Source organism: Filicampus tigris, chromosome 11, assembly GCF_054856515.1.
Source record: "Filicampus tigris isolate MCC_2025a chromosome 11, RoL_Ftig_1.0, whole genome shotgun sequence".
Lineage (NCBI taxonomy): Eukaryota > Metazoa > Chordata > Actinopteri > Syngnathiformes > Syngnathidae > Filicampus > Filicampus tigris.
Window position 1 is genome coordinate 22,323,641 of NC_141227.1, and position 22,316 is coordinate 22,345,956.

General features: G+C 43.2%; 1 protein-coding gene across 6 annotated transcripts in view; it reads right to left on the reverse strand.

Annotated features, from left to right (window-relative positions):
- Nucleotides 1-320: 320 nt before the first annotated feature.
- The window catches only part of ccdc88ab (coiled-coil and HOOK domain protein 88ab), a 60,229-nt gene continuing 38,233 nt past the window's right edge, over nt 321-22,316 (reverse strand). The window contains exons 19-38 of one of the 6 annotated variants that reach the window (XM_086044775.1): nt 21,983-22,261; nt 21,771-21,895; nt 21,432-21,570; nt 21,185-21,361; nt 20,794-20,955; nt 18,599-18,876; nt 18,378-18,521; nt 17,219-17,405; nt 16,937-17,082; nt 16,753-16,845; nt 15,742-15,944; nt 15,489-15,605; nt 12,978-13,055; nt 10,425-10,661; nt 9,687-9,740; nt 8,231-8,320; nt 6,750-7,048; nt 5,190-5,649; nt 2,778-2,835; nt 321-1,495 (exon numbers count right to left, since the gene is read on the reverse strand). In XM_086044775.1, coding sequence (XP_085900901.1) covers nt 2,792-2,835; nt 5,190-5,649; nt 6,750-7,048; nt 8,231-8,320; nt 9,687-9,740; nt 10,425-10,661; nt 12,978-13,055; nt 15,489-15,605; nt 15,742-15,944; nt 16,753-16,845; nt 16,937-17,082; nt 17,219-17,405; nt 18,378-18,521; nt 18,599-18,876; nt 20,794-20,955; nt 21,185-21,361; nt 21,432-21,570; nt 21,771-21,895; nt 21,983-22,261 — 3,312 coding nt within the window. In that variant the 3' untranslated portion in view covers nt 321-1,495; nt 2,778-2,791. Of the gene's footprint in view, nt 1,496-2,777; nt 2,836-4,817; nt 5,650-6,749; nt 7,049-8,230; nt 8,321-9,686; nt 9,741-10,424; nt 10,662-12,977; nt 13,056-15,488; nt 15,606-15,741; nt 15,945-16,752; nt 16,846-16,936; nt 17,083-17,218; nt 17,406-18,377; nt 18,522-18,598; nt 18,877-20,793; nt 20,956-21,184; nt 21,362-21,431; nt 21,571-21,770; nt 21,896-21,982; nt 22,262-22,316 lie in introns of those variants that run through there. The other 5 variants (XM_086044770.1, XM_086044771.1, XM_086044773.1 and 2 more) reach the window with 5 other exon arrangements.

Sequence of the window (22,316 nt, forward strand, 5' to 3'; positions counted from 1 at the left end):
GATTTTGTGGAAAATTGTAAAACAGTAAAAAAAAAATTGATAAAAATTATGATTTGTGAAAAACTATAGAAGCAAAAATAAATGTACTACAAATAGGCCTCCCCTTTAATGATTAAGATTGTTAAAAATGAAAAAAGTAAAAAACAGACTAAATCAAATTGACAAAAGTATGCAAGTCATTTAAAATTATGGCCTACCCTCTGATAAACATTACAAGCTTGTTTTTAACATTTCCTTTTACATTCAAGCATCTTTTGAGAATAAAAAACTACATAAACCAAAGTGTTACAAGAATTCAAACAAAAACACACACACACCGATTTCTCTTAATTGATGAATTTTAATTACATCAAATGGGTTTATGTAAAAGTGGAAAAGGAGGGAAAACTCTATCGCCATAGCAACAACATTGCACCTGGATCACAGAAAGATGTGTGCATTTGTGTATGTACTGTATACATGTGTGCTTTTAGTAAGGTTTTCCAGAGTGCAAGGTGACAAACAGAAAACCACTACAGAATTAATTGATAAGATGGTACATTATTGTGGAAGCGTCCCTCACACGTAGAAAAGTCTACACACCCCTGTTCAAATAGCGGCTTTATTGTGACGTCTATAATGTAGAGTATATGGAAAAAAAAGACCAAGATAAATCATCAAAAAACAAAAACTGTGGACTATGGCTTGTGCTGTATGATTTGACGACAAAAATGCCAGGAAAAGCCTACTAGATCAGCAGAAGTTTATTTGGGGTTAATCAGAGGCACTTTAAACGGTGGCAGGTGTGTGCTGACGTCCGTTAAACATGAGTTTGAATGTGATTGGTTAACTTGGAACACAGTAACGAGGGTGTGCACACTTGCGCAGCCAAATGTGCTTTTCAGTCGAGTTGTACGGATTACAGGTCAGGATGATGGGTAAAGCTTTCAAATGATTTATCTCAATTTTCTTGATGTCACAAAAACCTGGCACTTCAACAATCGGCGTGTAGACTTTTCATATCCACTGCGCACACACGCTCATGGCTTTTCCCAAAATTCCAACAGGACGGGAAACGTTCCGATTGGTCGGCTGTTGGCTCCGCCTTGGAAGTACACATGCTGAATGTATGGAACACGCGTGTACATGCTGTCATCATTGATTAAAGTTCACAGAAGATCCAAAAGGGAATCATCCAGGTCGTTTTTTTTCCGGAGGGGTGGCGAAGGGCTGTGATTTGGCACTTGAATTGTCGTCTTTACAAAGAGTAGTGCACATCACAGCGGAGGACGCATGGGGGAGGAACCAGGGGGGGAAAAAAAAAAAAAAAAAAAAAAAAAATGGGTGCATCTTCGTCCGTTTCCTTGATTCAAGGAAGAAAAACAAAACAGAAGGAAGCCATTTTCTCTCGAGGAGGGTTGGGAGAGCACGAAACAAAATGGTGGGATTTTACAATCGTTTTCCTCGCGGGTACGCACGCCGTCTGTCTACCGGGCCTCAGACCCTCCAAGACCACCTTGTGAGTCCCCGGCAAGCCAAGAAGAACAACGACAGAGTGGAAAGATGAAGAGAGCAAATTAGAAACAACACGGGAGTAAATAGAACAGGACACTCCAGAAAAGGCCTTCCAAAACTCGAGGGAGCAAGAAAACAAAAATCGGTTGGAAGTAAAATTTTTTTTTTTTTTTTTCATTTTTCACCATTTAAAGCCATTTTTTAAATGAACAAACACTCCTGTTGTGTTTGTTTCTCAGCAAGAGCAATAATGGTTCATTTGAACCAAGCATGTTTCCTCAATTTGACTTGGGTGTGTTTGCTGGGTCAATTTGACCTGTTTAATTATCTAATCGTGCCATTTATTCAATTCAATTTAGATAAATCTGTATTATTTTTTTTTACTGGATCATGGTTAAGACAATTACAATTGTTCAAAAATGTGTTTATTCTTTATCAGGGGTCACCCCAAAACAAAACAAAACAAACAAAAAAAAAAAAAACTCACCAGTGAGGAACTTTGTAGAAGTGATCATTTGAAAATGCAAATAGTTGTGCAGTTTATCAGTTTTTTTACCTTGTGAAATAAGTGCCTCCAAATATATGAATATCATTTTTAATTAGAAATGAAAGGTACTCTGAATACATTTCAAACGTGTGTATCACACTGGTGGCCCTTCAACTCTATCAGTACCCAAGAAGAAACTCAAAAAAAGTTGGTAACGCCTGCGTTATAGGTTTGAAATATTAATTTTTTTTACAAAATATTTTTCTTTACTTCATTTTTAATACTCGTTTTTCAGAAACAGCAATAATGTTCTTGGGTCAACTTGACGCATGCATGGTTCCAGGGTCAATCTGACCCAGGCATGTTTAATGATCCAAAATGTTTGTTTTTTTGTCATTTATGTATAAAATGTCTAATATCATTTCAAATCAATATTTTGTTCATTACCTCCGATTTAAATTGGGTCAATTGGACCCTCAACCTAACGTAAAAGGGACAAAAGTTCGGGAGAACCCTGTTCTGGAGACAGGAAGAGGAGGAGTTGAGAAGTTGATGATGACAGCGGGAAAAAAAAAAACAGGAATCAGGAAGTAGCAGCCAGCCGGGAACTACATGCGTTGTCATGGCAACAAGGAGGAGTCAGGGATGGGCAAAACTAAAAATAATCTGCGTCCGATTATTTGGGGAGTGCTTTGCAAGGGGTGATGGAGGACACGGGTTACATCACGTGTGAGGTTCCCCATGGCAACAAGCAAGCAAGCCCACCTTCCCTCCCATCCCGCACGCGCTCACTCACCACGCGTGGGGGGCTTAGCACTCGCCACTTCTGCTTTTTGACTTTCTGCCCTCCACATCTGTGGAATAAAGCAACGTCGTTACACGCACGCACGCACGCACACGCGCCCGCAAGCGCACACCTTGAAATCCGACACAAAAACAAGCGAGTGAATGAACACAAGAGGGAATAAATAAGCATAGGCAAGTAGCACAACAACGAATGCTTGTATGAGTTTATAACTTAATATGTACAAAGAGCGTCATCTCGGCAATGACTTTCACTAATAACCCTCCCGTCACACGTGTGCCGCGGGTGAAAGTGACCCCGTTTTAAAATCATTTTTAAACGGATTTAATTTGCTCCGCTGGCCTCATTTGGATTCTTTTCCGTGGGCATGTCGGATGTGAGCGCTCGAAAACGCGAGCAGGAGATCGTCAGCGTTTCTTCAAAGCACATAACTTTGAATAATGGCATTTCCATTCATTAGAATGGGGAAAGAGAACTTGAGAACTTGAAAATGACCTATTTTTAAAAGCTTTTTTTTTTTGGGGGGGGGGGTCTAAAAAAAAAAAAAGAAGCTAACTTTAATTCACTGCTAATATTTCTAAATGATGATTTTTGTCAACTTAAAAGACCTCCTTTCATACACGTAAAAAATTCTTGAAATAGGCACATGTAATGTGTACAATTTCCACAAAAATATGCCCCAAAATACATGTTTAAAAAAAAAAAAAAATTGGGGATAACGGATGGATATGCGGTGGGTCGCATTGCCCGGGCGTCTACCAGAGGCAAAATGTAACGAGAGGGTTCACGACGCCTTTCCTTGCCCTCAAAGTCACTTTCGCTCGAGCCACCTATGAAAGCGTCCCTCGCTAGCGCAGGGGTGGCCAACCCAACGGGCCCGTCAAACGCTCACAATGTAGAACGACAGCAATTCATTGCTCCATATTTTGGGGTCCGATTTGGGTTGCCCACCCCTGCCTGAGCCCATCCCAAAAAAAGCAAATATGACATCATCCCTGCACCCCCGCTCATTTAGAACCCTCCTGCTATGATCCTGACCCGTTTTACAGATTCACATTTGAAAAATCAATGCTCTGCTATTTTTTTTTATCTTTCATTTGGATGAATTTGCATCCATCAGGTCAAATTGTCCAATTGACTCATGGCCAATTTTGGTGCCCTGAGGAAACAAACATAACAGGAGGGTTAATAACACCGTCTATACCCTAATACACCTTTTTTTTTTTTTTTCTTTTCTTTTTTCCCTTGGGCAACCTGAAGCGAGAAAATCATATACGCAAAGGGACAGACAGGAAACCGGGGGAAGTGTACAAAAAAAAAAAAAAAAAAAAAAATACAAAATAAAAACGCCATTTTGATCCCAGCGATCAAAATGAAACATGCAGACACAAACAGCAGGTGGAGTGTGAATACAGTGGTCCCTTGACTTACTGTTCTGTATAAAAACATTCCAAAAAAAAAGAGAAAATGTCAAGAAAATCGACAGATTTCATAAACTAATTACCGTGTCGGGACCTGGAGTCGGGTCGGTTGGTTATTTTGCACGCGAGTGCCTGGGCTTGAGCAGCGGCCGACAGCAGCTCCTCGCGAGCGTTCCCATTTTCTAATTGTGTGTTTTGACCGTTTGTGGCATTTCTTAAAAGTCCATACGCAACAATGCCCTCATTCCTCCAATTTTTTTTTTTTTTTTTTTTCCCCCCTCACGTCACTCGACTAGCTTGAAAAATTGCCAAGTTGCGGCACTCGTAAGTCAAGGTACCAGCGTGCCATGAATATTAATGCGACATTCATTTGCTTTTTAGGATATGACAATCCTTCGTGTGTCAAACTGAAGCATCCGGCTCAGAGTCAAGCGATTTCAGGGGAAATCGAAGGCGGACGGTGAGAAACAAAACAGCAGAAAGTTACACACCAAAACAAAAAAAAACCAACAACGACAAAAAAAAAAAAACAGCACCATGGGACCACCAGAACAAGAGGAAAGGAGCCTCCAACCACCCGCGCGCACGCCCCCCCCCCCCCCCAAAGAGATACGGGCGGGCCAGAACCTCCCCCTCCGTCACACGCAGCCGTACTCGAACCACAGCGACTGGTTCTCGTCCGCGTCCAAATGCTCAGCCCCGGACGACGGCGGCGGCGGCGGCGGGCCGTCGGCTCGGCTCGGCGCCGCCACGGGGGGTCCGCTGATGTTGCTGACGAGGGAGGGGTTGAGGGAGAGGAAGGGGAGGCTTTTGCCCGCCGACTCGCTAAAGATGGAGTCCATGAAGACCGACTCGGCGGTGAAGGAAGGACCCAGGAAGGACTCGAGGGTGGGCAGCTCGGCTTCGTCCGAGCTCGGGCACGGCAAGCTGAGGGACTTTGGCAAGGGGGCGCTACTCGAGGCTCCCTTTGGGGCGTACTCACTGGCTTGGGGCGGGGCTCGGACCTCGTCCACGGAGACGGGCTGCCGGTTGTCCTTGGAGAGCATGTCGTGGATGCTGGTGCGCCGCGAGCTGCCCTCGGCCGTGGAGATGACGCTGCTGGCTCGGGGCAGGGTGGACGCCGACGGCGACGGCGCCGAGGGCGACGGCGACGGCGAGCCCGACGCCCGGTCCAGCCGCTCCGACACGGACGTGGCCCGGGCCTGGGCCGACAGGCCCGTCCGGACCGAGCCCCTCACGCGGGTGCTCTCGGCCTTGCGCAGGCTGGGGCGCCCCGGCTGGCCCGAGGAGCGCGGCGGGCGCTCGGCGCCGACGGGCGCCGCTTTGCCGCTGGAGGAGCGCAGGATGCCGCGGCCACGGGCGGCCGGGCGCTCCTTCTGCACGCGCTCAGAACAAACGGGGAGGCGGGGCGAGTCCACGGTGAGGTTTTCCTGACTGCCCGACTACATGAGACACAGGGAGGAATCAGTGCGGTTATTCGTTTTTTTTTTTTTTAAATCCCTAACATGACGCCCTCAAAAGTAGAGAAAAAAAAAAAAAAATCCCGACAGCAGTTTCTCAAAACGGGATGCACCAAAGAGTCTCAAAGACCCATGCCTGATATTGAACAAGAAGTTGACTATTTTGGTTTGAAGCAGCCACAAACTCATCAAACTCAGAGCAAGAATTCACCCAAATAACTTGATATAGGCCAATAAAAAAACAAAAAAATGTACTAAAATAATCATTCGATTATAAAACATTGCACGTACGCATTAAATAAAAATTGTATCCCAATAAATGTTTGAAAACAAAGAATTCTAAAGAACAACATGAAAATGTGTTTAAATTTAAAAACGACTGAAGTGTACTTTACAAAACTGTATTGGGTTAAAACTAACTTTCATCTTAATTAAACATTTTGCCCAGGTTAAAACATTGATTCAGTGATTGATTTGCATACCACCAGGGGGCGCCAGCGTGCCACACTGAGAAGCACTATCGCAGACAGATAATCAACTTATTTTATTTTGCCCATTTGTCTTCTAATATAAACGCAACTTCTCAACTTTGAGTATTCTGCTAAAAAGGACGTACACTAATTAAAAACCTAGCACCCCGAAAATAGGATGAACACATTCGGCTTTTTGTGACGTTTGTTGCGACGCTTGTTTCAAGCAGGTTTGAAAATATCGTTAGTCATGTGAAAAAACACTTTATCTCCATTTTTTTTTTTTCCATTTTCTTATTTTTACATGAACGGTGTTTCCGCGTTACAGGCATTAATGCGAACATTTAAAAAGTTTCCAAAACTGGAGATTTTTCACAGAACAACGACAATATACAAAATGATCGAATTTTTTGGAGGGGGTGGGATATTTTTTTTTTTTGCTACCGGTCGCTAAGCAGATTTCACAGGGCGGCACCAGAACTGCTGTGAAAGTCACAAAACTACAGTAGACATGTTTTTCTACACACACACACATCACTACTCTGTATTAACTATATAGAGTACGTCATCATTTAGTATCCTATCAGTAGAACATCAGACTTAAGAGCTCACCTCGGCAGGGTCGATTCCCTCGTCCAGGAACTGCTGCAGAGAAAGCACCTCGCTGCCCGGGGACGCCGTTTTCCTGATCTGGCCTGGGGTGGCGGCGGCGTTGGCGTTAGCGGCGGCGGCGTTAGCGGCCGGTTCGAGGGAGTGCCGCGTGGGGCCGGGGCTCTGGTGGGACGAGCGCGACGACGAAGGCTGCTGGACGGGACTGCTGCCGCTGCTGGACCAGGCCTCCTGCTCCAAACTCAAGCTGAACTCGCCGCTGCTCTCGCTGTGAGGACGGCTCGCGCTGCCGTTGCACGTGCCTGACGGGGAGGGAGGGAGCACATTAGCGCATCGTTAGTGCGGACTCCGATTTTGTTGTCGTAGATAACAACAGTGGGATTGTGGATTAAGACACTGCTATATTACAAAATTGTTCGGGATTAGGATTATTCAGAGGGATGTAACGATTCACTCAAGGCCCGATTCGATTTTTGATCAGTTTCCAATTTTTGATTTGATTTGATATTTTACAAATTGCTACCATGCTTGTCTCCCTGTGCAGCCATCCACAAACGCGATGGCGCAAAAGCATCATTTGATCTACACATTCAAAATGTGCTATGCATCTGGAATGAAAAAAACGTTTCAAGACATCACTTTCGAAATGAATTTAATCAACACGATTTTTCGATGAATCGATTCGATCATACGAGGCAAATCGCTTTTATATCGATCTTCGATTCATCGTTACATCCCTAATTATTCGTGTTATTATTGAATACAACTTATGGATTGTAACATTATCATTTCATTGATCCGCCATCCTAATTGCAACCCAATATAAAGAAATTGATTAATAGCACATAGACAAATCCAAATGATGAAATTGTATCATTAGAAGACATTGTGATTATGGATTAAAACAAAATAGTTTTATTCCCTCCAAAATTATGAGATCATGACAGTATTTTGTAATATGACACCATTCATTGAGATGATGACATTATCAGATTGTGATATACTTCAAAATGTTGTCGTCATTTCGTATTCTCAAACATGACAGTGTTGTCAACATGCGTTTATGACATTATCAGAATCATGTTACATTATGTCATAGATTAAGATATTATTGCATTATGAATATGAAGATTATGACCCTGTTTATCATAGATTATGACAATTTGATGACACGATTATTATAACAGATTGAAAGATTGTTTTACTCCGACTGCGTAGCAGGCCATTATCACCGATTGCAACATCATATTAGTGTTGTTATCGATGATGAAATTGTCATTGCATATGATGACAAAGTCAACATGCACATTGTCGCGTCACTATTATGGATTAAGACATTGTGCAAATAGATTATGAAATCATGATAGATTAAGACATTGGGGATTTTTCGGGGGGCACGGAGATGTGCCGCCATGTACTAAACCGATAACTGAGGAGGAGGAGGAGGGGGGGGGGGGGGGGGGGAAGGTGGAGGGAGAGCGTACCTTTTCCCTCCAGGGGAGAGGTGAGCTGGGAGTTATTGTTACTATTACTACTGGTGGTCCTGTTGCTATGGAGACTGGAGGGTCTGGAGGCTGGCGTGGGGGTGAAAGGACAAAGAGGGAAGACACATGTAGTAACACACAGAGGAAGTAACGTGAAGGTTTGACAGCGCACGGCGGCGGCGGTGGCCCCCCCCCCCCCCCCCCCCGCTGGGGCGGCAGATGGCGCGTGCCGGGCGGACGGACGGGAAGCGTGGCCGGCTGCCAACGTGGCCGCCGGAGGAACAAAGACGGAACCCGCGGCGAGGAAGAGGAGGCGGGCCAGGAAAGTAGACATGACTGGATTTACGGCAAACTAAATGTTGGCCACATTTGTCAACATACAGGAAGAAATTGCTGCTATAGACGATGAAGCCATCGTAGAGTAAGACAGTGAGCTGCCGTTATTACGTCCTCATAGTTTGACATTACCAAAGACATTTTAAAATCACTAAAAAACATTTTTATTAGGGATTATGGCAATATCGTAGATTAAAACACTAATATTGTTACTACAGATGAATGCATTGTTATTAAAGATTATGCAATTGATATCATGGATTAACGTAATTTGATTTGATCATTATGAAAGATTGACATAATAGATAACATTATTAGATATGACAATGTTAATGTGGATTAAGACATGACAGATGATGACCATTGTTGATGAAGTGATGTTTTTGTTAATACGCATTGCACATGTCGTTCTTGGAGATAATGACATCGTTACAGATTGACAGTTAGTCGATTAAGACATCACTATCGTAATTCAACATTGTTACATCACTACACCGGTTTATGTCATTATCAAACCATGACTTCATAGATTATGACATTAACACAGACAAATTATATTGTGAGAGAAATTTGATGATATCATCGGAGATTATGGCAGTATTATCATAACTAAAGACATGGTCATTCATTGGGGTTAGTGAGAAAGTCGATTTTCAATAACTTTTTATTTTAAAATGAAAGACAAAAGCCTTAAACGTTCTGTCTGCCAAGAGGGACGATTTTTCTCATTAGTGACTTTGCATTCAGTAACGTGTCTCGTATTATACATTTACGGCGGACTAATTACAGGTTTGGAGTGGAGTTTTATGAGTGCATTCTGGGAAGTCATCAGCAAAGACGTTTCCATAATTAAGGAGGCCCAGTGAGAGTGTTAAGAGAAGCTTAAGAACGCATGTAAACAGTGATCAAACGTGCTGTACATCCCACGTAATGAACACGTGCCCTGATTTGCGTCTTGCAGACCGCAACAGAGTCAATCCAGCTTTGGACGGGGCTTTCCTTTGCTCACTCTCAAAATGGCCGCTGCCAGGCTTCGTCAAAGAAGCAAGCGGGGGGGCCTAAAGATTACTGAGACTGTTGACCTGCTTTTGACAGCATTCAGATTCCCAACTGAGTTTACCTTGACTCTTTGGGTCATCCGAGGAGCCGGCGACATCCTCGCAGGAAGCGTTGTCTGTTGATGAAAAGGAACTTGATGGATCATTTCATTCGTACCGTATGCCAAATACAGTTAGCATTTCTTTCTCTGATGCTAACTAGAGATGGAGCGATATGCTTTTTGCAGGGCCGATACCGATTATTAGTAGTCAAGGAGGCCGATAACCGATATTTGGAGCCGATATTCATTTTCAGTAAAAAGGAAAATATCCATCAAACTCTAAAGCAAAAATTTACTCTTAACTTTGTTGCAACGTCTTTAAGCATTTTTATTGAACAATGGTTCAGGTTTGCATAATGTTGATTTTTTTTTATTTTTTATTATTATTTCAAGACATTTTTGACAATATACATCTGTTATAAAATTCTAACAAAAACTTAAGGGAGCGCCCAGGGTTGTCAGCATGTCTTCGTAAGGATAAATAAAAATTTGATAGCCCCATGTAGTTTTTGACAGTAAATGAAAATTTCAAAACGACAGAAATGTTCAACTTTCACGTATTTTAGTTTTCATTTCCACAGTTTTCAATTGATTTATTATCGGCCAGCAGAATTTTGACTAAGGCCGATGCCGATATTTGTCACAAAGCCAGATATCGGTGCCGATAATCGCCCCGGCCGCTAATCGGTCCATCCCTAATAGCAATTATATTTCTTTTTAATAATAAAAAGAAATAATCGTAAAAGGAGGGTTGCAAACCTTTGACGCGGAGCCTGTGGGCGGCCTTCCTGTGGGCGGACGAGGGCAGCGTGAGGGCGGCGCAGTCGATGGCGTTGGTGGAGAAGGCCAGCTCCTTCATGCGCTGGCCGCCGCCCCCTCCTCGCCGGCCGCCGCCCGCGTCTGCCGCCTGGCCGCCGTCCAGGTTCTCCGTGCTGCCCGCCCAGTCGGCGCCCGGACCGCCGGCCGCCGTCATGGTCTGGAGAAGGTCGTTCATGGCTGCGCACGGACGGACGGAAACCGGATTAGCCTCTGGTCCCAGATAATACAAAAACTTTGATTTCATTGGAAGTGTTGGAGAATCGATAAAGACAAACGATTTAGATTACGCGCCAGATTCAAAAGACGGCACAACCAAGCAATGGCACATGCAGACATTCAGTTTAAAAGCAAAAATAATGTAAGATAGCAGCACTTGCTGGACACAACATTAGGTACAGTACAGTAATCCTATAAGATCCAAAACAAAAAGATGGACCAAACATTTTGGCTTTATAAACTATAAATGCCATCTCAATTGATTAACACTGAATTGCGTGTTAAACTGAATGAAATGGTCGAAATATTAGACATAGTGGTTAGCCTCTGTGTCAAAAAAGTGAGCATTAATTATCATTATTGTGTTTTAGACTTCCCGGTGATAGTTTATTTTTAATGTTGATGTTTAAATTTGATTTGGGTGACTATCCAGACAAATTGTCAGAACTTTGACCCTAGTGAGGAAAAGTGCTACCGAGAATGGATGAATGAAATAAAAAAATAAAAAAATGACGGTGGCATTTGCAAAAATATTTTACACTCAGCACTCTATGTTAAGAAGAACAACTTCATGGCTTGTATGCAATTCAACTTTAGACTATCAAACTGATTTTTTTTTATTTTTTATAATCATACCTCTGAATGCTTGTATGTAAATATTCAAATTTAGAAACAATCACATTTGAAACTGCATCATCTTTGCAAGGCATCTCGTCTTGGATCGAACCGGTGCACCTAAAGTTGTGTGAGGCGAGCGCAGAGTGCAATCAAGACGGCGCTTTTCTCTTGCCGCGGTCTTTCTTGCACTTGAAGGCAGCGCGAAGGCAGGCAGAGAGCGCCGCTAATCTACGCACACTCATCAGGCAGGTGAACATGTGCAATGGCCGACCAAGAAAACTCAAAGGCTCCGTTTCAAGTCATCCAGTGGCGGCAAATCGCACAGCCACTCGCACGAGCACACGCAAACACACACTCGCTCGCTCACTCAGAAAACACACACACACACACACTGAAGCTCACTTAACTCAAAAGTTTTCTTTGCAATAATATTTTCTATGCGCCTCCAATAGTCTGAACACGGTATTCTGATTGATATGGCGTTTGTGGGATCAGAGTTAATCCACCCGTTTTTAGCCATTTCAGGGGGCGGCCATTTTGTCACTTCTGTCGACTGAAAATGACATCACAGCTGCTCAGGGCTCAGGTAACGACCAATCACGGCTCACGTTTATCTGAAACTGAGCCATGATTGATCGTTAGCCACAGCCCTGAGCAACTGTGATGTCATTTTCGGTCGACAGAAGTGACAAAATGGCCGCCCCCTGAGATGGCTAAAAACGGGTGGATTTTGCTGCTTAAAGCGCAAGTCAAGGCAAACATATTTTGTTCAAGAATATGTTCCCAGCAGGCCCACTCGTTGAAACACGGCATTCTGATCAATTTTGCGTTTGTGGAATATAAGTTAAGCAGCAAAGTGCACTCGTTTTTAGCCATCTGTGGGGGCGGCCATTTTGTCTTCTGTCGACTGAAAATCACATCACAACTGCTCACAACGACCCATCGCGGCTGACCTGTTTTCCGAATCTGAGCCGTGATGGGTCGTCGTGAGCAGTTGTGATGTCACTGTCAGTCGACAGAAGACAAAATGGCCGCCCCCAGAGATGGCTAAAAACGAGTGCACTTTGCTGCTTAACTCATATTCCACAAAGGCACCAATCAGAATGCAATGTCTCAACTAGTGGGGCTGCATAGAACATATTCTTATAAAGAATTTTGGGGAGTTGACTCCACCTTCAAGTACATTAGTGCAAGTACATACACACAGACAGACACACTCAAAACTCTGTCTCACACACACACTCAGTCACACACCCCTGACCCCGCACAAACTATCACACACAAGGCACCTTTCATTGCAAAGGAAGCGCAAAATTGCTCAGCGATTCTAGCAACACAAAGTCCGACAGGCGACAGACACTCACTCAAAGAGCCTAAAAAGAGAGGGGAAAAACTCTATGGGGGTTTCCTGACTAAATCTTCTCTGCTACATGAACCACTACACATGAGTGACTAAAAAAAGGTGACGGGTCACAGAGGACGAGTCGCTGGTGTTAGCGGCGTGAGGGTCGGCAAATTAAAGTGTGCGCTTGCACCGAGACACACACACACACACACACACACACACGCACGACATCAGTGAGGGTCCCGGCTGGCGGCGGGAGGAAGAGGAGGAGGATGAGGAGGAGGAAGAGTGACGGCTAAGCGCGGCGGTCTTACACATGGAGCGCCGGTAGATGGCCTTGGCCTTGTCTTTGTCCTTGGATCTGTTCCTCATGAAAGGCAACCTTTTTAAAGCTGCCACAGCGCGGCCACACGCAGGCGGACAGAGAGACAGACAGGGTGGCAGTGGGGTGACAAGAGTTGGGCAGAGGGGGGGCGGGGGGGGGAATAAAGTAAAAAAATAAAAAAAGGGAATGGGTATGTTGTTAACGTGACAAAAGAGGCAGCAAGGAGCAAGGTGAGGTCCTGCACACTCAACAAAGTCAGCATAAAACCATGTGGATTTTTTTTTTTTTTTTTTTTTTTTTTTTAATACACTCACACGCCTTCTCATGTAGCTTAAAAACAGCAAGCTACAGTGTAGCCTCCTTTTAATGTTCACTTAAGACCCCCCCCCCCCAAGCATTATGATCTCCACCAAGGTTTGTCGACGATCTATTTTGTTATGATAGGTCCGGTTAGAGGTTCTCTACACATTGTTAACCTGATAGCAGTTGCCTACGTCATTCTTGAACTCTTTCAGTAAACAAGAAAAAAAAATTGAGGGGAAAAAAAGGTTTGTTTTTTTTTTGTTGTTTTTTTTTTTTTTTTTAAATCGGCATTGTAACTATAAGTGAAAAATGACGTGGGAAATTATATTATTAGGTTAAAAATATGAATAACTTCGACAAAAACCATTTAAATAAACTATTTATTTAATTTATTTTAGAATGTTTAAATAAAAATACACTTTTTAATCATAAGTTATCTGTTTTTTTTTTAATGAAAATGATTAAATGACATTTACTCCAAAACTACTGGACGTATATTTATAAAATGTGTAATTATTAAATGACATTTTATTTCAAATTAGTATTAGTTCACTATCCATGCTTAACCGAATGGGGCAAAATTTGCTGGACGTCAAAATGGTCGTTTTAAAACTTAAAACCTGCAGATTGAAAATTCCTCTTCTTTAAAAATAATTTTAAAATGAAAAAATAAGATGTATTGCATTCTATATATTTTTATCAGGTAGGTATCAGTATTAGGTCGATACTGGCCTTATTTCACGGTATTGGGTACTCTTGGAGGCTGCCGATACCAGCCACCAATACGTAAGGCAAAAAAAATTTAAAAATCTGACATCGCTCAAGCCCTCCTTGGCAGTAGTTGGCGCTATACTGCAGCAGTTTGACACATTAGCGAATCGCCTTCACAACTTTTTGGTCATTGTGTTAAATGAAATTTTATTTCTAAAACGTACTGGAGGCATCGCTACTTTGTATCAGTGAGTACTCGTGCTGGTATAAGTCTGAAAAGACGTATTATCAAACATCACTATTTCTTGCATTTATCAAGCATTTTATTTTAAGAGAATTCATAATACAAATATCTGTAATTGGAACAGGTTGTAATTTCGCTCGAGTTGACTTCCTTTGTTTTCATAAGTGACGCTTGTATAGAAAAAAAAAAGAAAGCCTTGGTGGAGCTCTGCGTTCTCCATGCAAGTGTACATTAATGTTGTGGCCGATAGGTGTGAAAAAACACTTATCCACCTCCACTACAAACTCATGAAAACAACTTTCATGCACATCCCCCCTCCCCCTCCCCCAACACGTACAATGCACATTTCAATCAACCAAAATGTGCAATTATAATCAAATGGCTCTCACGAACAAAGACAATTCCAACTACCACCACGACAGCATACCGTACAAAGTGCCAAGTGTCACAACACACTTGCAAACTCTCACACGAGCTCACTTCTAATTGAACATCACAATTTCAACACGCTACACAGGCCAATGCATCGCCACGGCGACATGACACAAGCAGATGATGGCGATCCATTAAAGGGTGCAATGGGAGAGCAAATATACGCTTGACGCCCTCCTGCTCTTGAAACGCAAACATTTTCGGTACGTTTCAAAGTTGCGCCTCGATGAGAATTTGGCTTTAGTTTCGATACCATTGGTCCGGCTCCCTGGCGCCCGTTATTCTTAAGCATTATTAAGAGTTGAAAATAGCTTGAAAACAAATGATTTACTTTACACTCTTGAACGCCTGAAGCGTCTCAGAAGTGTTGTGAAACTCGGAAGCCGAGCAGCATTATGTCACCTCTAGATTTAAAGTCTGAATCCATTTTCAGACGAGTGAAAATATATAATTCAAATATCTTTGAGTAATCAAAGACTGTGTAATAAATTAGCTTTTTTTTTTTTTTTAGCTAATTAAATGAGCAACCGAACACGACTTTGGGGTGGTGTTCCATTTTTTTGGTAGGCACGCGGCGTGTGACGAGTGAGGCTTTGCACCATTTAATAATAATGGAGGCCAATTATGGTTTGATTCCACTTTACAGATGAACTGCACACATCAGCTGGTTGACTGACAGCTAATTGGTCCAAAAAAAAAAAAAAAAATGTACATCAAAGATTGTGAGCGTTACTCGAGCGTTGGTTGAGTCAACCTCACGGCCTGGGCGCAGCTCAGCCGTAAACCGACCGACAACACGACGGAACTCACGAAAACATGCCCTGAGAGAGGTGGGGGGCGGCTCGCAAGCCCCGCCCACCCTCTCTGTCCGCAGCATACCATTGGTGGAGCCCTGCCCTTGGGCAAGGCACCGTTGGCCTCTCCTCCCTTACGCAAAGAGAGATATGAAATTGAGGAGTTAGAAAGGGAGGAGCCAAACGCAGAGGTATTGGGAATGATTTCGCAACCTCTGTGTGTGTGTGTGTGTGGGGGTGTGCGTGCGCGTGCGCGCGCTTGTACTCACTGCTGCTCCTCTTGTGCGTGAGCGCGTCGTCCAGCGAGTTGGAGCCGGAGCCGACCGAAGAGCTGTCCTGGCTGTCGGCGGGGAAGGACAGGAAGCCATCGCCGCTTTCTGAGCGGGACGGCGTCAGCGTGAGGGAGCGCATCCTCTCCCGGCTTTTGGGCTTGATCAGCTTCTTCATCTTCAGCGTGATCCAGTTGCCGCGCCTGGGAAGGTAAAACACGACGTGGCCGACGTACGTTCAAAGAGCGGGAATCGCAGTGTGGCTTTGTTAATGATCGCGAAGCAGTAAGATTGTATTGCAATAATTAAATCAGGATGAAATGATCAGGTGCAATGTTAAAAAAAAATATTTACTTCAATGAAATGAATCAAATTAAAATCCTAAAAAAACACTAATGTGTCGGAATGAAGTAAAATACAATTTTTTAAAATACAATTAAATATATTAAACCACCATTTTTATTTATTACAATCAAATCAAGTTAAATTAAGATTAAATGCAGTCTTTGTCAAATTAAATCCACCAAATTCAATAAAGTAACATATTGAATTTGTATTAATTAGATTCTTGTTTTATTCAAGTCATAAAATGTGACATTAAAATGTAATGATAAATTATATTGAAAGGTCAAAAAATAAGATAAAATGATCACTAAAACAATAAAATTAAAAAAAAGTTAAACACCATTACCATTAAAACAAATTATGTTCAAATCATAGTTAAATTAATTACAATTTAAGGGAAGTATAATTGTAATAGATTACATAAAATATTGCATTCATTTAAAATTCTTAACTATAATATGCATTTGATTAAAATTACATTTTCATTAAAAAATAAAGCTCAATGAATTTAAATGATCATATTATATATAACGGTGACAAAGAGTTAAAAAAAAAAAACTAATCACGGATGGATCGACAGCAAGTTTTAAAATCCAGATTTAAAAAAAAATTTTTTCTGGACTTCTGATTTATCTTTTCATGTCTCCTTTCACATCTGTTGTTCACCTGCGTGGAGGTGAAGGATCATAGAACTTGTACTGGTCCATGATCTTCTCCTCCAGCTTCTCCTTCTGCCTCCTCAGTTCATTCAGCTTGTCGCTAAAAAACAAGCCAACCACACCGTTTCATTCGGGAACTTTTTTTTTTTTTTTTTTTTTTTAAATTCCAAGCTAAACTATTACGAGCTGACATGTATTGTCTCTGCTCGACGTGGAACAGGTCTTTGCTCTCCATGGTCTGCTCTAGCAGTGTGCGGTTCTGCAGCATCAAGGTCTGGATCTGGTCCAGCAGGTGTCGGTTCTCCTCCTCCAGGTTGCCCTTCAGCTGACTCAGCAGCTGCGAAGCACATTCAGAGCAAAATCCTTACGAGCCATTCGGAAAAGGATCACACCAATGTGTCAAAGATCCATTTTTGTTGTTGTTCGTCGCGCGAGCTCTTTGGACCATCTGCGGTTGTTGACTTGGTCCTCACCTCGCACTGATTGGTGAGTTTGGTGGAGGTGATGTCCAGCTGCTGGTACTGCTCCTTCAGCTTGGAGAACTCCGCCTCCAGCCTGGTCTGCTCCAGCTTGGCGCCGTTCAGCTGACTCTTGATGTTCTTGTGGTCCAGCTGGAGGTTCTCGTTGTCCTTCTGCAGTAGGCGGTACGTGGTGTTCAGTCTGTCGGTAGAAATTTAAAAAAAATAAATAAATAAAAATAAAGTGAGGTGGGGCTTTTCGGCATGTCAAATTTCTGCATTTACTCCCCTTGCGAACAAAGTAAGAAAAGGCCCAATTATATAATTATAAGATTACCGTGAGTGACTATCCGGTGGTGTGGGGCGTGTTGTGAATGCGTTATAGTTAGTAGCAAAAATCATAAATGTTCCAATGTTTTGAATATTTAAAGCAGTGTACCCATTAACTACCGGGTGAATTTGGGCATTTTTACTCCCTTGCGAGCAAAGTCAGGTTATCATGCATTGTGTGGTGTTTTAAGAGTATTTTTTTCACCTCCCCAATCGGCTCCTAAAATCGTCAGGGCCAATAATATACACGTTAAACCTGTTTGATATGTAAAGCAGGATACACATCCGGATAACCGGGCCAAATTTGAGCTTGATTCATTTATCAAATGTCAGTATAAGATTATTCTGCATGATAGTCCTGCAGTGTGTCGAGTGACGTTTCTTCCTCGGCCTGCCCAAAAAACGGTCGTTCAGAGGCCCGACAATCGTAAATGTTCAACCTGTTCACTATTTAAAGCGGGGTACAAACATACATATTCAAGCAAATTTGAGCATTCTCCCTCCTTTGCGAGCAATCGGATCTCTATAAAGATTATCCCGAGGGATTATCTTGAGCGGAGGGTGTGTTGAGCGTTTATTTGCCCCGCCCCCTAGCCACTCAGTAAACAGGGCCAACAATGTCCATGTTAAACGTGTTCGATATTTAGAGCAGGTGACACATACCGATAATCGGGCAAGATTTGAGACAGATTCCCCCTTCTGATCAAAGTCAGCAAAGGCCCGATTTATCGATTATCCTGGGCGATTATCTTATGGTGGGGTCTGCGATATGAGGAGTGATTTTCCTCTGCTTCTTTTTATTTTTGGGGCACACACACACACATACACACACACACTATCTGACCTGTCGTTTTCTTCTTTGAGCAGTTTGCACTGGTCGGCCGTAGCTCGGTGGCCCCGGTTCTCTGCGGACATTTTGTCTTGCTGCTCCTTGAGGGTCTTCTCCAGCTCCTCCAGATCGCCTTTCCTCTGCAGGAGCTGCTTATACCTGAGAGAAATCAATCAGCCTTATCCGAGTGCCCTCCTCATACACAAAACGTCGCTTCCAATGCCGATTTAGCCCACTTGTCCTCCAGGTCGCGATGCTGCTGCTCCAGGCTCTTGTGGGAGCTCTTCAAGCCGCCGTGCTTGCCGATGAGCCCCTCGTACTCGGACGCCTGCTTCTCGTGGACCGCCGCCAGCTTCTCGTGGTCGCGCAGGAGCAGCTCGTACGCGGACCGGAGCTCCTCCTTGTCCCGCAGCGCCCCCTCGCGCTCGCTTTCCACGCTGCTCTGTTGGCCCTGCAGCTGAGCGTTCTGCGCCATCAGAGCGGCGCCCCGCGAACTCAGTGTGGAGTTCTCCACCTGGAGGCACGGGAAAAGGAAAACTTGAAAATTAATTTAGAAAAAAATGGAAATGGAGAGGCAGGTTAATGAGGAGAGTGAGGTAAAATATTCCAAGACGATTTAGTTTGCGGCGGGCACAGAGTCTCCCTTTCTATTATTTGTACTGGGGCGCTAATGATTAGGTAGGAGTAAGATTTAATAGTAATATTGTAATAAAATTAGGATGGAATTCATGTATTTAAATAGAATTCTAAATAACTTTGAAAAAAATGTAACTTAAATGATTTGTTGAAATGTAAATGTAATTTGAAATAAAAAAAATATTAAATTACATTCTTATAAAATCTAAAAAAAAATTACAAATAAATTGTTTAAGTGCATTAAAGTAAAAAATATTAAAATAAATTAAATTACTATTCAAATAAAACAGAATAGTTACATTTAAAAATCAAATGAAAGTCTTACTAAAATAAAACAAAATGTAATCAAAGTGAAATTTAAACCTTAAAATACTCACATTCACACCAAAGGAGAATTTGGAGTCTTCAATTGACCCAATATGTACATTTTTGGAAGTACCCAGAGAGAATCCATGCAGGCTGTCCATATACATTTCTTCCGGTTCTTCTGCAAATTATAAATTTGGCATTCACGGGGAATAATCCCACCTAACGAAATGTTGAGCTACTCAGTCAAATCTCATCCATAAAGTTTTAATGTGTTGTGCTTATGAAAGATCATACGCCATTTTAAACCAATGTGGATATGAGTACAATCCTATTCTGTTTTATTCAAACTGGTTTGTCACAAAATCCCTTAGTGTCGGTTAGTGTTACAGACAAACAAGACAACATACGCTCCCAAAGACAAACAGCCCTCTAAACCCTTCAGAGACGTTGGAGCAGGCACACCCCCGTGAATGAAAAAAAAAAAAAAAAAAAACAACAACCCCAAAAAAACCTGCGAGACGCCGCTGCCAGTCAATGTCAATCCCGTGTCCCATAAACTGGCTTTGAAAAGCTGCCAAACAAGGAGTTCAGGTCTAAATCCATAGTGGGGGAGCTAAGCAGGCTGGCAGGGTTGGGACAGAGCCAAAGAGGGGCAGCTTCACACTGACTAATGTGGGTGAAATGCTTTTAAATAGGCCGGCCCTTTTGGCTGGCAACCAAGTGCAAGAGCTTCCTGAGCTTACATGCAGATTGCTTTTAAAAGCATTGAAATCACTCAGAGGGGAAGTTCACCTGCCTGCTGATGTTCGAATTGACCTGTTTACATTTGAACAAGTATCATACGTCAACGTATGGACGGCATTTGCAGGATTAAGGAAGCCATCAAGACTTTTTTTTGAAGGCAACTTTCCTCAAAGACCTCATGTACTCATCTGAATATACATGTACATTTTTTAAAAAATGAACTTTACACATTAAGCGTGCCAATTCTTAAAATGATCAAAATGTTGTTTGGGGCATTTTTTTTAACACCTTTGAATGGCATGTTTAAGAATTACAAATTAGGCTAATTAAGGACAATCGAATATGAGCAGAAGAAAATCAAACTGAAAAGACTCATGGACAATTGGTGCAAAAGTCATTTCTTCAAGCCACCCAATGATTTTCATTGCTAAAAAAATTCAAGTTACTGCTGCATATGCCGTGACTATTCTTGACTCGATTAAAATAACAACGGTTTTATTTCCATTTTGATGAGAGATGAATGAAGTGCAAAGGCTCTCCTGTAAGGACTGCATGTTGGATTGTATAAATATATAATGTCGCCCATTGCTGTTTCTTATTGGATAAATTCATCGTTTAAAATGAGCAACATGCCAAAACCTGCGTTGTGTCTTGGATACAAGCCACAGTCAGTCAGCCCCAAAGAAGCGTTAATTAGGAGGCTCCCCCTGAGCCGCGGTCGTCCATGGCTTGTGTACATCACCTGCAGCTTGGCGTTCTGCGTCTGCAGCGTGGTGTTGTTCTCCTGCAGAGAGGCGCTCTGTCTCTGCACGGCCACGATCTGAGCCTGCAGGTTACAACTCTGCGTCTCCAGTTGTTTGAGTTGGCTCCTCAGCGCCGCCTTCTCCGCCTGCAGCGTGGCGTTCTAGGAGGAGTGTTAAAAAAAAAATTAACTCGACAACGTCAATGCTAAAGAGCCGAATTGAATTGCTGTGGAATTAATTGGATTGCTGAAAATAGGAACACGCTTAACTATAGTCCTAATACAAGAATTACTCAAAGGCTAACATTTGCCAATGCTAACAAAGAGATGGCGTGAAATAACACCACTAATGTTTAGCGAGGCATTCGAGGAGCCGAGTTGACTGACTCACATTCCGCTCCACCTCGATGAGTCTGTCCTTGACCTTGAGTAGCTCCCTGGTGGCCTCGTGGCTCTCCTTTTCCCATTTGCTGACCGCCTGGGGGCCCTCCACACCTCTAGGGGGCGAGCTCTGCACCATCCGCTCCTCCTCCTCCCTTTGACGCAGAGCCTCGTAGTTCTTTTTCACCTGAGAGCAAAGCGCGCGAGGTGAATGACGAACCCTTTTTTTTTTTTCAGGCGCGCGTGTGGATGCGCACCGTCTTGAGTTCCTGGCGAAGCTGCTGGTTCAGGTTGGATGACTCCTGAAGTCTGGCCTCAAGGGCGGCGATCTTCTCCTCCTTGATCTCCAATGAGGACTTTAGCGTCGACTCCAGCTTGCTTTCTAGAAGCTTAAACCTGGGGAAAAAGACGCTCAAATGTAGCACACTATAAAAGAAAAACAAAAAAAAATAATAATAATAATTCCTTCCCTTCCTAACAAGACGAGCTACTTTTCGAGCGACACCGTCATACAGTGTGAACCACTGTTTAAAAATAGGCCACCTAAATGTAAAGTGGGCCACAGACGTGATTTTATTTCGATGACAAACCGGTACCTGTCGTCGCAGCCCTCGTCGAGCAGCAGCCTCTCCTTGTTCAGTCCAATCTTTTCCAGCTCATGCGTCAGTTTCTCCAAGTCGTTGTTGATCTGCTGAGTGCGCAGCTTCTCGCTCACCAACTCCTAATCGCAAACACGGGGGGGGGGGGGGGGACGGCTCTCATTTGACCCGCCCAGAACCAGGCCATGTCTTCACCTTTTCCCACTAACCTCTCTGAGCGTGATGAGGGTCCTCTTATCGATGGTGCCCTGTTTGACCAGCTCCTTGTTCTCCCTCTCCAAGTCTTTGACCCGTGTGCACGAGTCCCGGAAAAAGATCATCTCCTTGCCCATGTTGCGGTTCTCCTTCTCCAGGGCGGAGATTCGCTGGTTGCCGTCGTCCAGCTTGGAATCGCGGATCTCGGCCTGCTGCCTCAGCCGCTTATTCTCCTTCTCCAGGAGCTTCTTGTCCTTTTCCAGTTGCGAGCTCTCCTGCTCCAGCGCCTTGTTCTGGAAGCGCCAGAGTCGACAGTCAACAAAACGGACCTTCTGGTCTGTTATAATG